The following is a 21,609-nucleotide window of genomic DNA, read 5'->3' as shown; positions in this document are numbered from 1 at the left end:
CAAAAATAATTGGCGGGTAAAAAGAGTCATCGGTTTTCTGGTTTAACACTAAAAAAGGACACTGAACTTTGAAGTTACGCTGAACTTTTGAAATTGCGTTATTCCCTGGCAAAGAGTGTAATGACCTGCAAAAATTAACAGAAAAAACTGTTTGGTACGGGGGCGTCGGCAAAGTAGTACCTTGGTATATACTAATGGTTTAATCACAATTCCGATCAGAGGCGTTTCGGGAAAAGCGGGCGTCGGGAGGGGGGAGGCTATTTGCCCTTAATTACTTTTAACACTTAAAAGAAAACTAGAACTTTCAGTTTCCAATAAAATGATTACCATCAGAAGTTTATACCACCACCCATTCCATAAAAACCGTATATGCCCCCAGGACATTCCTTAAAAATCCTTGATCGAGCGCTCTGGGGGATTGTTTCAATCCCAAAGACCTTGCTGTATGATCTTTGGACTATTTAGAACAAAATGGCTATCTCAAAATTTCTTATGGATACATTTAGTGAAAAAAGACGTAGAGGAGGGGCTAGTTGCCCTCCGATCACTTTTGACTCTTAAAAGGGGAACTAGAACTTCGTATTTCCAATCTAATGAGCCCCCCCCCCCGAAGTTTATTTGACCATCCCTTCCATAAAAACCTTATCTGCCCCTGGGGTATAACTTACAACCCTTACCCTGAGGTCTCTGGGCGGGAAGGTGGGAGTTGTCATCCCCAAAGACATAATTACTGGACCTTTCAACTATGTTGAACCCTCTCAAAAATTACATCAGACGTGTTTGGAAAAATGATGAGCTTTGGAGGGGAGGGTGGTTACCCTCCAATCACTTTTGAATCTCTAGAAGGACACTAGAAGTTCAATTTCCAATCGAATAAGCACCCTTCGAAGTTTCTACGACCACTTCTTCTGTACAAAGTGCCTTGGTCAGAAGATACAAAAAAAAAAAATTGGTACATTGTGTCCATATCGCTCTTTACTTAGGCAGCGTTATTGCGCTGCCTATGATTCCAAATATATAAAACCCATTAAGTTTAATGTTTCCGTAAAAAATACGAGCCTGAATTTCTGTAGGTTGTATTAACTACATACCTTAAATTCATGTCCTTTAGGTTACTAAAATATTTTATAAACAATTGACGTTCTGATTTAAAATTCCTCAAAGATGCCAAAGATAATATACCCCTTTGTACAGGTCAATGAGCCTTTGAGGGATTAATAACATGTAATATTGTATGTGTATTTAATGAAGAATAAAACTTATCTTATCTTATCTTATCCTTGGACTCTATATGACACAACCACAGATTTTTTTTTTTTTTTTTTTTTTTTTTTTTTTTTTTTTTAAGTAAAGTTTGATAGAGATGCGAAATAAAACACATATTTATTGGTCTATTCCAACAAAAAGTTACTATTTTCTGTATTTCCAAGGAACAAAAATTAACTTTAAAATAAATAAAGCCTTTCTCATGAAAGTAAAAAGCAAGGCTGAAACTTAAAACCAACAGAAGTTACCGCTTCGTATTTTAATCAACATTTATCTGAAAACTGTTTCAAACAAGCTGGCTTGTGATATGCCCCTGTATTTGTAGAATCCTGAAAAACTAGTCCTTTACCGAAAACACAAAGCTGACGTAACAAAACGGGGTGAGGAGCAGAAACAATTCTTAAGCAGCCTGCGGAAACTCAAAAACTAGCCCATAACATAAAACTATCAATTATCCTGTACCGGCCATGACATTAATAACTTTTACTGTACAATCTCAATGCTCTAAAAAACTCAAACAAGCATAGTTCAGTAAAGTGCTAGCTTTTCATAATTCTAAAAATTTAGGGCTAATATTGCAAACGAGTTTATTAGGAACAGTTTTTCAGATATATGTTGCATAAACTATGAAGCAGTAACTTCTGTTCGTTTTAAGTTTAAGCTTTGTTCTTTACTTTAATAAGATTTTTTTTAAATGAATATTTTAAAATGGTTGAAGTGAAATCAGGTGGGGAATTTGAACCTCAACGATAGGATGTACAAGGTGGGCCGATGGTCACTCTAACTTTTATCTACCCCTGTCCCAGCCAATAAAATAGTCCGCGTGTTGCACCTTGCTTAAACTAAAATAACACAGACATTCTCAATGGGTATTATTAGACAATCAGAATGGTTGAAAAGCACCTCAAATATCCCTGAACTTCTTAGCACAAAGGCAGGCATGTTAAACATTCCTTGAGCCAGAATTACGCAATAATTAATTCTCCATGATTGACGAGCAAAGTGGTTGCGATATTCTAGCACCTCAGTCCATCTACCAGCCAGCTTTTTTTTTAAAACTTGGACATGTCGCACCTTGAGTGAAGCCAAATCATAAATATAATTTTCGGTGTCTATGATTGGAAGCATGAAAAGGTCATGTGGCCCCTCCAAAACCACCCGCAACGCCGACTTTATCAGTGGAAAGAGTGGCTTGAAATTTGTGGGAAAGTACGTTGGGGAAAAGAAACATGAGTATTGACATTTCTAGAGGCACACTATCCTTCTCTTTTTTTGCAAGTACGTGTCAAAAACATGGAGCTTCAGACTTTTGAATTTTACAGTCAAAGCATTGAGTTTTATTTCTTGAGGATTTCTCTTTTGTCAGAGTAAGTGACTTGTAAGCAAGAATCGTAAACATTCTAATCTTCAGTGGAAAATATTTTGTGTAAAATTGCTTATATGGTCAACCTTTTATTCGTTTCAAATGCATTTTAGGTAGGAAAGTTTTGTCTTCATGCAGATCTATGCGATAATTATAGATCTTTAACTCGGTAATAGAGAGAATCAAATTGTTCTTACCATCAACTAAATCGTAAACAGATAGCAGTGGTTATGCTTTGAGACAAAATAACAGAGAATTACCCTACAAATGTCAATTTTTTTTTAAATAGGCCAAACAACACAGATTTGGTTAGAGTTTATGTTTTGGAGCAAAGTAATCAAGTATGAGCTTAAATAGATGGTCCATTATTTAAAGTATTCTGGGAATTTCAATATTGGAAGTATTTTTTTAAATGCTTAAAATACTTTTTTTAAATATTTTTTTTAAATAAAATTTTTAAAAGATAAAATTTTTAAGACGCGTTAGTTTTTATTTCAAAGTCACCTTTAAGGAATTTATCATCGATAAGAAATAAAAAAATAGAACTTCTTTAAACAACCCATTTTGAAAGTGCTGATGAGTCGACAGCTACACCATTTGACTAATGCCGAAGAACCAAATCCCAAGCGCGACTGAAGTTTGCTGAAGTATTTCACGATACCCCTGCACGGTGAATCTAGCTTCAAACTTGAAGGGACGACTAAGGAACCTTCCAGTTGAATTTCCATAATATGAGTTACCAAATAACGACAAAGACCTCACTAACTTTCCATAATACAAACAACCAAAGGAGTAGTTATCTAAGTACCATTTTGCTGACGCCCCCGTACCAAACAGGTTTTTCTGGTAGGTATTCTATTCTACAGGGCATTACACCTTTGCCAAGAGATTTACGCAATTTAAGGACAAGTTTTTCTGACGTAGATTTCTAGTTCATGATATACAAGTTTTTTTTTTAGGTTAAATCCGTGGTCATTTATCTGTAAGTTGATTTGTAGGTTTTTTTTTTTAAACTTGGCTAATAGGTTTTTAAACCTATTACTACGAACGCTACATGCATTCCATTTTTGGAACTAGGAGCGTGATTGTATGATGCTATAAGACTGGTTTCGTTTCATGGGTTCATTAATAGAACGACTAATGTTTTTGAAAAGGGTAATTACTTCTTTAGTTTACGAGATTTGCGAATTTTTTGCGAAAAGGTATTTGCGTAAAGGTATTGCGATGGTTAAGAATGCCTCACGGATAATTAAAGAATGGGATGATTGCATCAACAATACAAAGAATATGCTCATATACTTAATAGATTTGACGCCTACAAGAGACATTGGTAGAAGGTATTCAATAGCTTAATTGAAAAGTAACGATAGAATGACATTGTGACTTGACCTAGCTTTACCTCTCCGATGTGGTCTGTATAATACACAAGTGATGATTTGCACAGTGTTGTCAATTTTAAATAGTTTAGAAATAAAAAAAATTAACAAGAAATGTCTGAAAAGTGTGTTGAGGGAGTTGAGTTGCACGAGGGTTCAGTTACATGCGGATTCAGTTACACGGGGATTAGTTAAATGGGGTCGAGTAGCACGGAGGTTCAGTTGTACAGGGTTTCGGTTAGCCCGGGGTTCTGTTCCCTGGGGGGGTCAGTTGTGCGGGGTTTCAGTTATACCGGGGTTCAGTTACATGGGGGGTTCAGTTATTTTTTCTGATTTTGTGTGTTTTCGCAAGAAAATAACTGGTCTTTTAGCAAACTTAGCCATAGCTACCTGAAACTCTGTATAAATATCTTCATTTTTAATCTAATTGCATAGCTACTAAAGGAACATTGAACATTTCTTCTGATTTTGTGTGACCACCCGGCACCCCAAAGACTCCTGAGCCTCCATTATAATACTTTTTAAGGCTTTATTATATCTTTTCAGAACAAATTATTATTTTAGGGAATTATTTCGGTGAAACAGTTAGAGACATTTGAACGGTGTTGTGAGATCCCTTACCACAACCCCAAAGGGCTCCAATCCCCCCACCCCAACCCCGAAGGAAGCCCCCGGACAGCAAAGGTTCTCGGGACCCTCAAAGGACCCCCGGCGCCCCGATGCCTCCTGAGTCCCCTATTATAATACTTTTTAAGGCTTTATTATATCTTTTCAGAACAAATTATTATTTTAGGGAATTATTTCAGTGAAACAGTTAGAGACATTTTAAGAGATGATTTTAGAAAAGGACTTGAGGGTGAAACTCTGTGGTCGTTATAATACACAAGTTCCATTTGAACGGTGTTGTGAGGTCCCTTACCACAACCCCAAAGGGCTCCGATCCCTCCACCCCAACCCCGAAGGAAGCCCCCGGACAGCAAAGGTTCTCTGGACCCCCAAAGGACCCCCGGCGCCCCCGATGCCTCCTGAGTCCCCCATTATAATACTTTTTAAGGCTTTATTATATCTTTTCAGAACAAATTGTTATTTTAGGCAATTATTTCGGTGAGACAGTTCGAGATATTTTAAGAGGGTTGTGAGGTCCCTTACAACAACCCCAAAGGGCTCCGATCCCCCCCCCCCCACCCCGCCCGACGCCCCCCGCCACCAAACGTTCTCTGGACCCCCCAAAGGACCCCCGAAAGAATATGCTCAGATACTTAATAGATTTGACGCCTACAAGAGACATTGGTAGAAGGTATTCAATAGCTTAATTGAAAAGTAACGATAGAATGACATTGTGACTTGACCTAGCTTTACCTCGCCGATGTGGTCTGTATAATACACAAGTGATGATTTGCACAGTGTTGTCAATTTTAAATAGTTTAGAAATAAAAAAAATTAACAAGAAATGTCTGAAAAGTGTTTTGAGGGAGTTGAGTTGCACGAGGGTTCAGTTACATGCGGATTCAGTTACACGGGGATTAGTTAAATGGGGTCGAGTAGCACGGATGTTCAGTTGTACCGGGTTTCGGTTATACAGGGGTTCAGTTACATGGGGGGTTCAGTTGTACGGGGTCTCGGTTATACAGGGGTTCAGTTACATGGGGGGTTCAGTTATTTTTTCTGATTTTGTGTTTTCGCAAGAAAATAACTGGTCTTTTAGCAAACTTAGCCATAGCTACCTGAAACTCTGCATAAATATCTTCATTTTTAATCTAATTGCATAGCTACTAAAGGAACATTGAACATTTTTTCTGATTTTGTGTGACCACCCGGCACCCCAAAGACTCCTGAGCCTCCATTATAATACTTTTTAAGGCTTGATTATATCTTTTCAGAACAAATTATTATTTTAGGGAATTATTTCGGTGAAACAGTTAGAGACATTTGAACGGTGTTGTGAGGTTCCTTACAACAACCCCAAAGGGCTCCGATCCCCCCAACCCAACCCCGAACGAAGCCCCCGGACAGCAAAGGTTCTCCGGACCCTCAAAGGATCCCGGTGCCCCGATGCCTCCTGAGTCCCCCATTATAATACTTTTTAAGGCTTTATTATATCTTTTCAGAACAAATTATTATTTTAGGGAATTATTTCGGTGAAACAGTTAGAGACATTTTAAGAGATGATTTTAGAAAAGGACTTGAGGGTGAAACTCTGTGGTTGTTATAATACACAAGTTCCATTTGAACGGTGTTGTGAGGTCCCTTACCAGAACCCCAAAGGGCTCCGATCCCCCCACCCCAACCCAGAAGGAACCCCCCCCCCCGGTCCTCAAAGGTTCTCTGGACTCCCGAAGGGGCCCCCGGCGCCCCAAAGACTCCCGAGCCTCCATCATAATACTTTTTAAGGCTTTATTATATCTTTTCAGAACAAATTATTATTTTAGGGAATTATTTCGGTGAAACAGGCCCTCATAGGTGTTTGTTGTCTGAAACCTATAGTTTGGGATGAATAGTTTGCTATTTAAAGCTTTTCTGATATAAGGTTTCTTATTATTTCATAGGTGTGTGTTGTCTGAAACTTATGATTTGAGGTATGTAATTTGCTATTTCCGACTTTTCATAACCAAATTTCTTAGTCTTTCGTAGGTATCTGGTGTCTGAAACCTATGATTTGGGATGTGTGGGTTGCTATTTTTTTACTTTTCTGAGCTGGATTTCTTAGCCTTTCGTAGGTGTGTGTTGACTGAAACCTATGATTTGGGAATGAGTGGTTTGCTATTTTTGACTTTTCTGAGCTAGATTTCTTAGCATTTCATAGGTGTGTGCTTTCAGAAAATTATGGTTTGGGAGGTGTAGTTTGCTTTTCAGAGCTAGGATTCTTAGTCCCTCATAGGTGTTTGTTGTCTGAAACTTCTAGTTTGGGATGAGTAGTTGGATATTTCAGACTTTTCTGAGCTAAGGTTTCTTAGTATTTCGTAGGTGAAGCTTCCACGTCAGTTTTAAGTTCACCAAGACATAAAAAATTTAAAGTTCAGTTCTAATTTTTCCATAGAAGATAGGAAAAGTTATACTATTATTGTGATTATTTTCTATGAAGTTAGAAAGTTTCACTTTAATTCTAAATTTTCTTAAATTCAGTTCCGACTTTTCTCAAAGAGATGAGAAAATTTAAAGTTCAATTCAAAATTTTCTCAACGAATTCAAGGAAAGTTCAAGTTCCCTACTGAATTTTACCAAAGAACACAATTCAATTCTAATTTATCCAGAGAAAATAAAAATCTTCCACTTAAGTTCTTTATTTCACAAAGACATAAAGAAATTTAAAGTTCAATTCTAAATTTTTCAGTGGAAGATAGAAAAAGTAATACCATACTTGTAAATATTTCCCCGGAAGATAAAAAGTTCTAGTTCAATTTAAAATTTGCTCAACGAAGTCAAGGAAAGTTCAAGTTCCCTACTGAATTTTACCAAAGAACACAATTCAATTCTAATTTATCCAGAGAAAATAAAAATCTTCCACTTAAGTTCTTTATTTCACAAAGACATAAAGAAATTTAAAGTTCACTTCTAACTTTTTCAGTGGAAGATAGAAAAAGTAATACCATACTTGTGAATATTTTCCCGGAAGATAAAAAGTTCTAGTTCAATTTTAAATTTTCTCAATGAAGTGAAGAAAAGTTCAAGTTCCCTACTGAATTTTACCAAAGAACACAATTCAATTCTAATGTATCCAGAGAAAATAAAAATCTTCCACTTAAGTTCTTTATTTCAAAAAGACATAAGGAAATTTAAAGTTCATTTCTAAATTTTTCGGTGGAAGATAGAAAAAGTAATACCATACTTGTGAATATTTTCCCGGAAGATAAAAAGTTCTAGTTCAATTCAAAATTTTCTCAACGAAGTGAAGAAGAATTCAAGTTCTCTTCTGAATTTTACCAAAGAAAACAATTCAATTCTAATTTCACCAAAGAAAATAAAAATCTTCCACCTAAGATCTTTATTTCAAAAAGTCATAAAGAAATTTAAAGTTTAATTCTAAATTTTTCAGAGAAAGATAGAAAAAGTAATACCATACTTGAGAATATTTTCACGGAACATAAAAAGCTCTAGTTCAATTTTAAATTTTCTCAATGAAGTGAAGAAAAGTTCAAGTTCCCTACTGAATTTTACCAAAGAACACAATTCAATTCTAATTTATCAAGAGAAAATAAAAATCTTCCACTTAAGTTCTTTATTTCACAAAGACATAAAGAAATCCAAAGTTCAATTCTAAATTTTTCGGTGGAAGATAGAAAAAGTAATACCATACTTGTGAATATTTTCACGGAAGATAAAAAAGTTATAGTTCAATTTAAAATTTTCTCAATGAAGTGAAGAAAAGTTCAAGTTCTCTACTCAATTTTACCAAAGAACACAATTCAATTCTAATGTCTCCAGAGAAAACAAAAATCTTCCACTTAAGTTCTTTATTTTACAAAGACATAAAGAAATTTAGAGTTCAATTCAAAATTTTTCGATGGAAGATAGGAAAAGTAATATCATGCTTGTGAATATTTTCCCGGAAGATAAAAAGTTCTAGTTCAATTCAAAATTTTCTCAACGAAGTGAAGAAGAATTCAAGTTCTCTTCTGAATTTTACCAAAGAACACAGTTCAATTCTAATTTCACCAGAGAAAATAAAAATCTTCCACTTCAGTTCTTTATTTCACAAAGACATAAAGAAATTTAGAGTTCAATTCTAAATTTTTCGGTGGAAGATAGAAAAAGTAATACCATACTTGTGAATATTTTCACGGAAGATAAAAAAGTTCTAGTTCAATTAAAAATTTTCTCAACGAAGTGAAGAAAAGTTCAAGTTCTCTACTGAATTTAACCAAAGAACACAATTCAATTCTAATATCTCCGGAGAAAAAAAAAATCTTCCACTTAAGTTCTTTATTTTACAAAGACATAAAGAAATTTAGAGTTCAATTCTAAATTTTTCGATGGAAGATAGAAAAAGTAATACCATACTTGTGAATATTTTCCCGGAAGATAAAAAGTTCTAGTTCAATTCAAAATTTTCTCAACGAAGTGAAGAAGAATTCAAGTTCTCTTCTGAATTTTACCAAAGAACACAATTCAATTCTAATTTCACCAGAGAAAATAAAAATCTTCCTCTTAAGTTCTTTATTTCACAAAGACATAAAGAAATTTAAAGTTCAATTCTAAATTTTTCGGTGGAAGATAGAAAAAGTAATACCATAACTGTGAATATTTTCTCGAAGAGATGAAAAATTTAAAATACTGTTCCAAATTTTTCACAAAAGATAAGAAAGTTCAAGTTCTCTTCAGAATTTTACCAAAGAACACATTTCAATTCTAATTTCTCCAGAGAAAATAAAAATCTTCCACTTAAGTTCTTTATTTCACAAAGACATAAAGAAATTTAAAGTTCAATTCTAAATTTTTCGGTGGAAGATAGAAAAAGTAATACCATACTTGTGAATATTTTCAGGAAGATAAAAAGTTCAAGTTCAATTTACAATTTTCTCAACGAAGTGAAGAAAAGTTCAGTTTCTCTGCAGAATTTTACTAAACAAAATTCTTTCTTGATTTTACATCCTTGATAATTAAAAAAGACATTTCATTCAAGAAATTATGACAAATTCTAAGTAAGTAAAACACTGTTTCTTGAATCCTCCTACTGAATTCACAATACATATATTTCATTTAAGAAATTACGAAAAAATTGTAAGCAAGTAACAAACTCTTTCTTGAATACACCTCGTGGATACACAATGCAGAAATTTCAATTAAGAAATTATCAAAAATTGTAAGTAAGTAGCAAATTCTTTCTTGAATTCGCCTCCTGGATCAATAAAAAAGACATTTCATTCAAGAAATTATTACAAAATTCTAAGTAAGTAACAAACTCTTTCTTGAAGTTACCTCATGGATATATAATGCAGAAATTTCATTTAAGAAATTATGAAAAAATTGTGAGCAAGTAACAAACTCTTTCCTGAAGTCACCTCGTGGATACACAATGCAGAAATTTCATTAAAGAAATTATGAAAAAATTGTAAGTAAGTATAAAATTCTTTATTGAATTCACCTGATGGATAAACAAAAAGACATTTCATTCAAGAAATTATAACAAAATTCCAAGTAAGTAACAAACTCATTATTGTTTTCACGACTTAGATACACGATGTAGAAATTTAATTCAAGAAATTATGAAAAAATTGTATCCATGAGATAACTTCAAGAAAGAGTTTGTTACGAACTTAGAATTTTGTCGTAATTTCTTGAATGATATTTCTTTTTTATTGATCGTAGAGTTTAATTCCATACATAATTTGTTACTTACTAAAAATTTCTGATAATTTCTCCTATGAAGTTTATGGGTTTTATATATACAAGGTGTATTCAAGAAAGAGTTTGTTACTTGTTTACAATTTTTTAGTAATTGCTTAAATGAAATAATTGTATTGTGCATTCAGGAGGAGGATTCAAGAAACAGTTTGTTACTTACTTAGAATTTGTCATAATTTCTTGAATGAAATGTCTTTTTTATTTATCCAGGAGGCGAATTCAAGAAAGAATTTGCTTTAGTAAAATTCAGAAGAGAAATTGAACTTTTCTTCACTTCGTTGAGAAAATTGTAAATTGAACTAAAACTTTTTATCTTCCGGGAAAATATTCACAAGTATGGTATTATTTTTTTTATCTTCCACCGAAAAATTTAGAATTGAACTTTAAATTTCTTTATGTCTTTGTGAAATAAAGAACTGAAGTGGAAGATTTTTACTTTCTCTTTAGAAATTAGAATTGAATTGTGTTCTTTGGTAAAATTATGAATAGAACTTGAATTCTTCTCCACTTCGTTGAGAATATCTTGAATTTAACTATAAATTTTCATCTTTCGTTAAAATAATCAGAAGTATGGTATTACTTTTTCTATCTTCAACTAAAAAATTTTGAATTGAACTCTAAATTTCTTTAATTCTTTGTAATATAAAGATCTTAAGTGGAAGATTTTTGTTTTCTCTGGAGAAATTAGAATTGAATTGTGTTCTTTGGTAAAATTCAGTAGAGAACTTGAACTTTTCTTCACTTCATTGAGAAAATTTTAAATTGAACTAGAACTTTTTTATCTTCCGTGAAAATATTCACAAGTATGGTATTACTTTTTCTATCTTCCACCAAAAAATTTAGAATTGAACTTTGAATTTCTTTATGTCTTTGTGAAATAAAGAGCTGAAGTGGAAGATTTTTATTTTTTCTGGTGAAATTAGAATTGAACTGTGTTCTTTGGTAAAATTCAGAAGAGAACTTGAATTCTTCTTCACTTCGTTGAGAATATTTTAAATTGAACTAGAACTTTTTATCTTCCGGGAAAATATTGACAAGTATGGTATTACTTTTTCTATCTTCCACTGAAAAATTTAGAATTGAACTTTAAATTTCTTTATGTCTTTGTGAAATAAAGATCTTAAGTGGAAGATTTTTATTTTCTCTGGATAAATTAGAATTGAATTGTGTTCTTTGGTAAAATTCAGTAGGGAACTTGAACTTTTCTTCACTTCATTGAGAAAATTTAAAATTGAACTAGAACTATTTATCTTCCGTGAAAATATTCACAAGTATGGTATTACTTTTTCTATCTTCCACTGAAAAATTTAGAATTGAAATTTAAATTTCTTTATGTCTTTGTGAAATAAAGAACTTAAGTGGAAGATTTTTATTTTCTCTGGATAAATTAGAATTGAATTGTGTTCTTTGGTAAAATTCAGTAGGGAACTTGAACTTTCCTTGACTTCGTTGAGAAAATTTTAAATTGAACTAGAACTTTTTATCTTCCGGGAAAATATTCACAAGTATGGTATTACTTTTTCTATCTTCCACCGAAAAATTTAGAATTGAACTTTAAATTTCTTTATGTCTTTGTGAAATGAAGAACTTAAGTGGAAGATTTTTATTTTCTCTGGATAAATTAGAATTGAATTGTGTTCTTTGGTAAAATTCAGTAGGGAACTTGAACTTTGCTTCACTTCATTGAGAAAATTTAAAATTGAACTAGAACTTTTTATCTTCCACTGAAAAATTTAGAATTGAACTTTAAATTTCTTTATGTCTTTGTGAAATAAAGAACTTTAGTGGAAGATTTTTATTTTCTCTGGATAAATTAGAATTTAATTGTGTTCTTTGGTAAAATTCAGTAGGGAACTTGAACTTTCCTTGACTTCGTTGAGAAAATTTTGAATTGAACTTTAAATTTTCTCATCTCTTTGATAAAAGTCGGAACTGAATTTAAGAAAATTTAGAATTAAAGTGAAACTTTCTAACTTCATAGAAAGTAATCACAATAATAGTATAACTTTTCCTATCTTCTTAGGAAAAATTAGAACTGAACTTTAAATTTTTTATGTCTTGGTGAACTTAAAACTGACGTGGAAGCTTCCCCTACGAAATACTAAGAAACCTTAGCTCAGAAAAGTCTGAAATATCCAACTACTCATCCCAAACTAGAAGTTTCATACAACAAACACCTATGAGGGACTAAGAATCCTAGCTCTGAAAAGTCCAAAAAGCAAACTACACCTCCCAAACCATAATTTTCTGAAAGCACACACCTATGAAATGCTAAGAAATCTAACTCAGAACAGTCAAAAATAGCAAACCACTCATTCCCAAATCATAGGTTTCAGTCAACACACACCTACGAAAGGCTAAGAAATCCAGCTCAGAAAAGTAAAAAAATAGCAACCCACACATCCCAAATCATAGGTTTCAGACACCAAATACCTACGAAAGACTAATAAATCAGGTTATGAAAAGTCGGAAATAGAAAATTACATACCTCAAATCATAAGTTTCAGACAACAAACACCTATAAAATACTAAGAAACCTTAGCTCAGAAAATCTTGAAATAGCAAACTATTCATCCCAAACTATAGGCTTCAGACAACAAACACCTATGAGGGCCTGTTTCACCGAAATAATTCCCTAAAATAATAATTTGTTCTGAAAAGATATAATAAAGCCTTAAAAAGTATTATAATGGAGGCTCGGGAGTCTTTGGGGCGCCGGGGGCCCCTTTGGGAGTCCAGAGAACCTTTGAGGACCGGGGGGGTTCCTTCAGGGTTGGGGTGGGGGGATCGGAGCCCTTTGGGGTTCTGGTAAGGGACCTCACAACACCGTTCAAATGGAACTTGTGTATTATAACGACCACAGAGTCTCACCCTCAAGTCCTTTTCTAAAATCATCTCTTAAAATGTCTCTAACTGTTTCACCGAAATAATTCCCTAAAATAATAATTTGTTCTGAAAAGATATAATAAAGCCTTAAAAAGTATTATAATGGGGGACTCAGGAGGCATCGGGGCCCCGGGATCCTTTGAGGGTCCGGAGAACCTTTGCTGTCCGGGGGCTTCCTTCGGGGTTGGGTTGGGGGGATCGGAGCCCTTTGGGGTTGTGGTAAGGAACCTCACAACACCGTTCAAATGTCTCTAACTGTTTCCCCGAAATAATTCCCTAAAATAATAATTTGCTCTGAAAAGATATAATAAAGCCTTAAAAAGTATTATAATGGAGGCTCAGGAGTCTTTGGGGTGCCGGGTGGTCACACAAAATCAGAAAAAATGTTCAAGTTTCCTTTAGTAGCTATGCAATTAGATTAAAAATGAAGATATTTATGCAGAGTTTCAGGTAGCTATGGCTAAGTTTGCTAATAGACCAGTTATTTTCTTGCGAAAACACACAAAATCAGAAAAAATAACTGAACCCCCCATGGAACTGACCCCCTGTATAACCTAAACCCCGTACCACTGAACCCCCCATGTAACTGAACCCCTTTATACCCGAAACCCTGTACAACTGACCCTCCGTGCTACTCGACCCCATTTAACTAATTCCCGTGTAACTGAATCCGCATGTAACTGAACCCTCGTGCAACTCATCTCCCTCAAAACACTTTTCAGCCATTTCTTGTTAATTTTTTTATTTCTAAACTATTTAAAATTGACAACACTGTGCAAATCATCACTTGTGTATTATACAGATCACATCGGCGAGGTAAAGCTAGGTCAAGTCACAATGTCATTCTATCGTTACTTTTCAATTAAGCTATTGAATACCTTCTACCAATGTCTCTTGTAGGCGTCAAATCTATTAAGTATCTGAGTATATTCTTTGTATTGTTGATGCAAGCATCCCGTTCTTTAATTACCCGTGAGGCATTCTTAACCATCGCAATACCTTTACGCAAATACCTTCTCGCAAAAAATTCGCAAATCTCGTAAACTAAAGAAGTAATTACCCCTTTCAAAAACATTAGTCCTTCTATTAATAAATCCCATGAAACGAAACCAGTCTTATAGGATCACACAATCTCGCTCATAGTTCCAAAAATAGAATGCGTGTAGCTTTCGTATTAATAGGTTTAAAAACCTATTAACCAAGTTAAAAAAAAAAAAAACTAATAATCGAATTACAGATGAATTACCACGGATTTAACCTAAAAAAAAAACTTGTATATCATGAACTAGAAATCTACGTCAGAAAAAATTGCCCTTAAATTGCGTAAATCTCTTGGCAAAGGTGTAATGCCCTGTAAAATAGAATACCAACCATAAAAACCTGTTTGGTACGGGGGCGTCAGCAAAGTATAAGGTTCTACCAGAAAAACCTGTTTGGTACGGGGGCGTATGCAAAGTATAAGGTTCTACCAGAAAAACCTGTTTGGTACGGGGGCGTCAGCAAAATGGTACTTAGATAACTACTCAAAGGTTTGTATTATGAGGAATTGGAATTGTTATAGAAGAGTGAAAAAATGGCAGATGAATATTTTGCCTCTATTTCAAATGAAGGTTAAGTCTTTCAGGTCATTCTTGAAATAAGCTCCTAGAAATACAGAAACTTCAGCACTCACTTCCCTCGTATTTTCTCATCACAGGCCTGTCTTATTAATGCCATCCAGTACGGAAGACGTAGAAAGTACAATAGGGAGACGTCCTTATGAAAGTTTGGAAGTCCAAAAAGATATAAATAAGGTCAAAACATTGAATGATTTAGTGTCTCAAATACTACCAGAGGCATATCCAGGGGGGCTGTGGGACTGCGCCCTTCATCCAGATTTTTCTGGTGCCCTCATTTGGTTTTTTCTCTTGTTTTAACAGTTTTTAAAATAAACTTGTCAATTTGGTCAATTATTGGTGCCCTTGTCACACTGCCCCTCCTCCAAGAGTTTGCTCTAGACCCGCCTTTGAATACTACTGTCAGATTTTGATCTTCACAGATGCTACTCGGGACCATCAAACCTCTGCTATGGCCACATGTATCTGAATTTGATTACACATAATGTATCTTGTTTGAATAAGGATATAATGATAATGAAGGAGGACTAGATCGGGCGCAAGGCACTTCTAAAACTCAACCCCCTTACCCATTCCCAACCTTTCAGTGAGAAGGTGGGCATGTGGCAAACATCCCATTTTGGGCTTTCTTTTTGAAGACACTCAAATTTGTTCTGCTAAATTTCAATTCATCAAAATCACGAGTCAGTGTAAGCTTTTTACGGATTTAACTGAATTTTTTCTTCTGTTTCAGGTATTGTCGGGACTACTGGAAAGAGACACATAGGATCCATTGCAAAATCATGCAATCGTTGTCTATTAAGCCAGTAAATTCGCAATTGTGTGTGTATTAATTGGCTATTTAATAAATATACTCAAACATAGCAATGTATAATGTTTAGTATTTCTGTTTTTATTTCCAGTATTTGTATTATTTCCTTGACTTTTGATAAAACTTTAATTCTGACAGATATATCAGAGCTATGTATAATAATTATACTATATCTTGAGAGAATTTAGTAAATACAGGAACTGAATTCCAAAGTCATATAGCAGATAATTTATATTTTTGGCTTTGAGTGTCTAGTTCTCTCAACTAATTTCTCAATCCCTTTACTTGTGCCTTGAACTTTAAATAAAATAGATAAGACTGACACTAATCTAAGATTTTTATTTTCACATTGACAAATAAATAAATATAAATTGATAAATAAATAAACTAAACAACACTTTTGCACTGGAGGAAACCTATGAGGGTTTGCGATTGTCACCTATACTAATTTAAAAACAACTTTTATTTTTGATTTTTGGATTTGGGTAGGCAAACATAATTGACGAAGACAAGATTTACTACAATTTTTTTTTTTACAAAAAAAAAATACAAAAAAAAATTAGCCCTACCACAACTGGGATCGAACCCTGGGCAATGCACCTCCAGGCACAGATGAATCTACTGTGTCACTATAGCTCTAAACTAGGTTTTCAAAACCAAGTTTTCGTCATTTCAATCTCCTCCTTCTGTAGCATAAGCAAAATTTTAAAATTAACGAAGAACACGGATCATTTATACATCTTCTATTCGCTACTAATTCGGGGAAATGAATGAATGTTGTATTTAAAACAACTACTCACAAGCTCAAATGGCCGAGTGTCTGCTCTCGTCGAATAAATATGAAGGCTAAACATAGCAATGTCAATAGCTACATAAACTAGTGTCATGATGTACACTCCCAGTCTAATATTTAAGCGAAATATTTTAACTACACAAGTTAATAGTAAAAACACTAAGGGAAATTTAGAGAAACTATACGACATAAAAAACAAAGAGGGATAACCTATGAGGGTTTGCGATTGTCACCTACACTAATTTAAAACAACTTTTATTTTTTTATTTTTGGATTTAGTTAGCCAAACATAATTGATGAAGACAAGATTTACTACAAAAAAAATTTAAAACCACAAAAAAAATACCATTCCTGGTTTTGCAGGGTGCCCTTCGGCCATAGGGCACCCCTTTCAAAGTGGAAAAACATTAATAATACACAAATATTTTAATAATACACATAACTACTTACATCTGTGATAAAAAACTGTAACTTATATATTAAAAAAAATAACCGAATTAAAAATAATAATAGATAAACAAAAATATAAAGGAAAAATAATAATAACTCATCCGGTCTCTATCACTCTTCTATACTCAACTCCCCCGACCCCGCTGTCCTCCCAATCCCATCACCCTCCTGCCTATCCTCGCCTTCCCAGCCCATCCTTACCTCCCCAGCTCGCTCTTCCTCCCCTACCCACCCTACCACCCATAGCGAACTTCAACAATTCTCCGCCCAAAAATATATTATTTTAAATTATTTTTAAAATGTGGTACGTTTTCATCCGCCCTAAAAGCCCTAAAGCTTAAACACATTAAAAAAATTAAATAGATTAAACGGACCCCAACGAATGCTACACAAAAACGAGAAAAAAAGCAAAAAAATAAAGAAAAAATAAATAATAATAACATTCACATGAAAACCATTTTTTTTTAGAAGTCTTTAGAAGGTGTCAAACGAGTCACATTGTCCAGCCGAACCGGGAAGGGTATTCCATAAAAAATGACACGGATACTATTTAACTTTATTACCCCCTACCTAAATCTTTTTATCCCCTTCCTAAAGTTTTTTTTAGTACTTTCAAAAGAGCTATCTATTCTAATTAAACGGCCTTTGTGATTCAGGAGGCATTCTTAATGAATTGGAACAAAATTCGAACTTTAGCGTAAAAAGCAAGGTAGTGACTAGGGGGCGAACCTCCTTATATGCGTAATCATTTCTGTTAATTTTAAATTTTGATGTTGCTCCTTACTTTCAATTGAAAAAACTTGTTTTTTTTATTTAATTCTTTGACAGAAGCAGATTAATTTGTTGTCGTTGGATCAGTATAAAGTAAAAAGAAAGAAAGATGTAGAACGGAAATAAAGATAATATTTAGTTAGGTTTCTGCTATTCACTTCATAAATTTTCTGAATAATGCTAGGTGGTGTGGGTTGTTTGTTTCTCAGGGATGAGCTTGAGTTTCCTCTCTTAGCAGTTCCCTATGCTCTTTACAACTGACTGTTGAACGTCAAAGTGAATAGATTTTCTGTACTTTTGTTATGATGAATTGAATGGAATAATGACGGTGAATACAATGCTTATTTTCTTGATTTTAATTCTTAATTTGTTGTAATACTTAATACTTGATTTTCCTAATAAATTCTATCGGTTAAATCTAACTATATAGTAGATGCGTCATTTGGGGGGAGCAGGGGGGAGTTGCCCCAAATAATTTGAAGAAAAAATGTTATACATCCCATGTCCCTTGACTATCCGGATGTGAACCCCTCTTGCCCCCCCCCCCCAATAAAAATGCTGGGGATTCTACGGATCTACGGAATGGGGATTGGGGATCTACGGAATCTTTTGTCTTTTGGGAAATAACTGTGCTATCAAAAATCAAAAAATTCCGTTCAACTTAGGAGTTATTAGTCAGGGGTAGCAAACACTGAAAATGAGACTACTTTAAGATTTTAACAGGTCTATACAATCTCTTGCCTGAGAAAGGCTAAAATCTCTAAAATGTCTTGATTCTAAACTCAATGGGCAATCAGGAATCATCTGTTTCCGCAAAAACTATTAACTTCAAATTTCAGTCTCTCAAAGCTTGCTAAATGTGCGCATACATTATGCTGATGTTGGGTCGCTAATTTTTAAGGGAGGTATTCCTATCTGATTTCTCTAAACACATTTTGTTTTTCATTTGATTATAAGAAGTCAAATTCACATTATTAAATACTAAGGAAACCATAATTTGTTTGAGAAAATTTCACCATATGGTTTAAGATAAGATTTATTCTTCATTAAATACACAAACAATGATTCATGTTATTACTCCCCCAAAGGCTCATTGGCCTGTAAAGAAGGGGGAAGACACGTGAATTACTTACTCAGAGATGAAAAACAAAAGAAAATTTAAAATGATCACTTACTCACAGACAGAAGAGTAAAAGGAGAAGAAAAGAAAACATAGATAAAATAAAACTATAGGAAAAAATAAAATAAATAAACTAAATTAATTAAGTAGATTAAATAGACTAAAAAAAAAATAATAATAAGAAACAGATAAAAATAACTTCTACGAAGCCAAAGAATTTTTAACAATTTTTTTAAACGAACCGAATGAGTGGCACCTTCGAGCCGATTCAGGCAACTTATTCCAAACAATATGGCACGCCATTAAAGGATTAAAATCTGACCTTATGCAAGGAGTAAATGATACTTGAACATGATTTGTCATATAGCGAAGATTATAATTATTTTGATCAGAGGTAAAAGATAGCGGAACACTTAGGGGCCGGGGGAGGTCACTATGAAGCTGAGAAAAAGTAAAGCATGCACATGAAAGAATGTATAGTAGCTCAAGATCATGCAAAGGGATAACTAATGAATGATTAGTTTCCTGAATGAGGTGTCTAGCTTTATTGTAAACCTTAGAAAGTGAACCACTGATAGATAGAGGATCACTTTTGCCAATTACCTCACAGGGACTAGGAAGGGTATATAATAGGAAGGGTAAAGAATATGGAAAACCTATCAACTAATAACAATGACTGTAAACCAATTTTGTTTTCTGTTCAACCTTTGATAATGGAATATTGTCACGCATGTACAGAGGCATGCCCGATTTTGCCACTTTCACAGTTATTTGTCAGTATTACATAAAAACTAATCATATGAAAAACAGTTAATAGCGAGAGAGATATTGTAAAAAGTCCAATAGCAAAAGATTAACAGAAAGTAAAGAAAATGGGCTGGACTACCCACAATGGGCTGTACTACATGGGTTGTAGGATGGATATACTACCCCCGTAACAAAAGTCTGTGTACACGCCTGCATGTATGAACAACAGAATGTTTTTGGTGTTTATTTTCCTTTTATGGTCATAAGAAACAATGTATATGTCTTTTCTTATAAAGTAATATTGTCTCTGGAAATCACAATATATAAACAGTAATTCGTAAAACACAACTATAACTATGAAAAATTAAGCACCACCCTCATATACCCAGCTCAAAAATAAAAAAAGAAATAATAAAAAAAACCAAATCTATGCAAATAAAAAAAAAGTAAGAGTCGTAAATTTGAAGATTTATTATGCTACCAGATCCCAAGCTATTAAGAGAGGCTGAATATAAGCCTTCAAAGAGTTCGTGGTAACGAACTGTAGGTAAGGAGCGACCCGGCTCAATAGTGACCGACACTCTAAAAACAGGAATTTTGATACCAGTAGATACATACAAAAATTGGGTTTTTATGCTGATTTCAAATATATAAGTTTCATCAAGTTTAGTCTTACTTACCCATCAAAAGTTACGAGCCTAAAAATATTTACCTTATTTTCGAAAAAAGAGTGAAACACCCCCTAAAATAGGTGTAATCTTAATGAAATTAACACCATCGGATTAAGTGGATCAGAAAACCCTACTGTAGAGGTTTCAAGCTCCTATCTACAAAAATGTGGAATTTTGTATTTTTTGCCAGAAGAAAGATCACGGATGTTTGTTTATTTGTTGTTGTTTTTTTTGCAGAGGTGATCGTACCGATCCAGTGGTCCTAGAATATCGTGAGAGGATTCATTCGAACGGAAATTAAAAGTTCCAGTGCCCTTTTTAAGTGACCAAAAAGATTGGAGAGCAACTAGGCCCTCTCCCACGCTCATTTTTTTCCCGAAGTCACCTGATCAAGATTTTGAGATAGCCATTTTGTTCAGCACAGTCGAAAATTTAATAAATATGTCTTCGAGGATGACTTCATCCCCCACAGTTCCCGGGGGAAGGGCTGCAAGTTATGAACTTTGCCCATTTTTACATATAGTATTGCTTATAGGGAAGTATACAGACGTTTTCAGGAGGGATTTTTTCTGGTGGGGGGGGCGGAGGAGGGGGTTACGTGGGAGGATCTTTCCATGGAGGATGTTTTCATGGGGGAAGGGACATTTCTATGAAGGGGCGCTGGATTTCCCAGCATTATTTAAAAGTTTTTTTCAACTGAAAGTAGGGAACAACATTAAAACTTAAAACGAACAGAAATTATTCCGTATATGAGTAGGTTGACCCCTAGTCAATACCTCGCTCTTTACGCTAAAGATTTTTTTAGTGCTTTCAAAAGAGCTATCTATTCTAATTAAACGGTCTTTGTGATCCTGGGGCTTGTGATTTGAACAAAATTCGATCGTATCGTATTTGTCGTATCTGTCGTATCGTACGAAGAATCATAAAAAAGGTAAAATTAATGCAAATTTCAATTAATTATTCATGTACGGTGAGCCAAAATCAAAGCTGCATTAATTCAAAAATGTTCAGAAATTTAATAAAAAAAATAAGTTTTTTAACTGAAAGTAAGGAGCGACATTAAAACTTAAAACGAACAGAAATTATTCTGTATATGAAAGGGGCTGTCCCTTCCTCAACGCCTCGCTCTTTACGCTAAAGTTTGACTCTGTATAAAAACTATATTTTTTAAACAATAAAGAACATTAGCGTAAAGAGCGAGGCGTTGAGGAGGGGACAGCCCCTTTCATATATGGAATAATTTTTGTTCGTTTTAAATTTTAATGTCGCTCCTTACTTTCAGTTAAAAAAACCTTTTTTTATTTAATACAAAATAGGCATCAACCATGAAAACACAGTCAATTAAACACCCTTGTTAATGTTAGTTTGTTTTTGGTAGCTGCCATTCATTAGAAAAT

The 21,609-nt window shown here is 34.0% G+C and overlaps 1 protein-coding gene across 3 annotated transcripts in view; it reads left to right on the top strand.

The window, feature by feature from the left end:
* The window catches only part of LOC148951031 (uncharacterized), a 138,520-nt gene extending 122,808 nt beyond the window's left edge, over positions 1–15,712 (top strand). For all 3 annotated transcript variants that reach the window (XM_089090569.1, XM_089090571.1, XM_089090570.1), the window contains exon 3: positions 15,583–15,712. In XM_089090569.1, the coding sequence (XP_088946695.1) occupies positions 15,583–15,659 (77 nt within the window). In that variant the 3' untranslated portion in view covers positions 15,660–15,712. The remainder of the gene's footprint in view (positions 1–15,582) is intronic.
* The last annotated feature ends 5,897 nt before the right edge of the window (positions 15,713–21,609 follow it).

The sequence above is a fragment of the Artemia sp. Qi Xiang Cuo genome, chromosome 6, assembly GCF_049724085.1.
Source record: "Artemia sp. Qi Xiang Cuo chromosome 6, ASM4972408v1, whole genome shotgun sequence".
In the NCBI taxonomy this organism is placed as follows: Eukaryota; Metazoa; Arthropoda; class Branchiopoda; order Anostraca; family Artemiidae; genus Artemia; species Artemia sp. Qi Xiang Cuo.
Note: the sequence above shows the minus strand (reverse complement) of the source record. Positions and strands in the feature narration are given on the sequence as shown.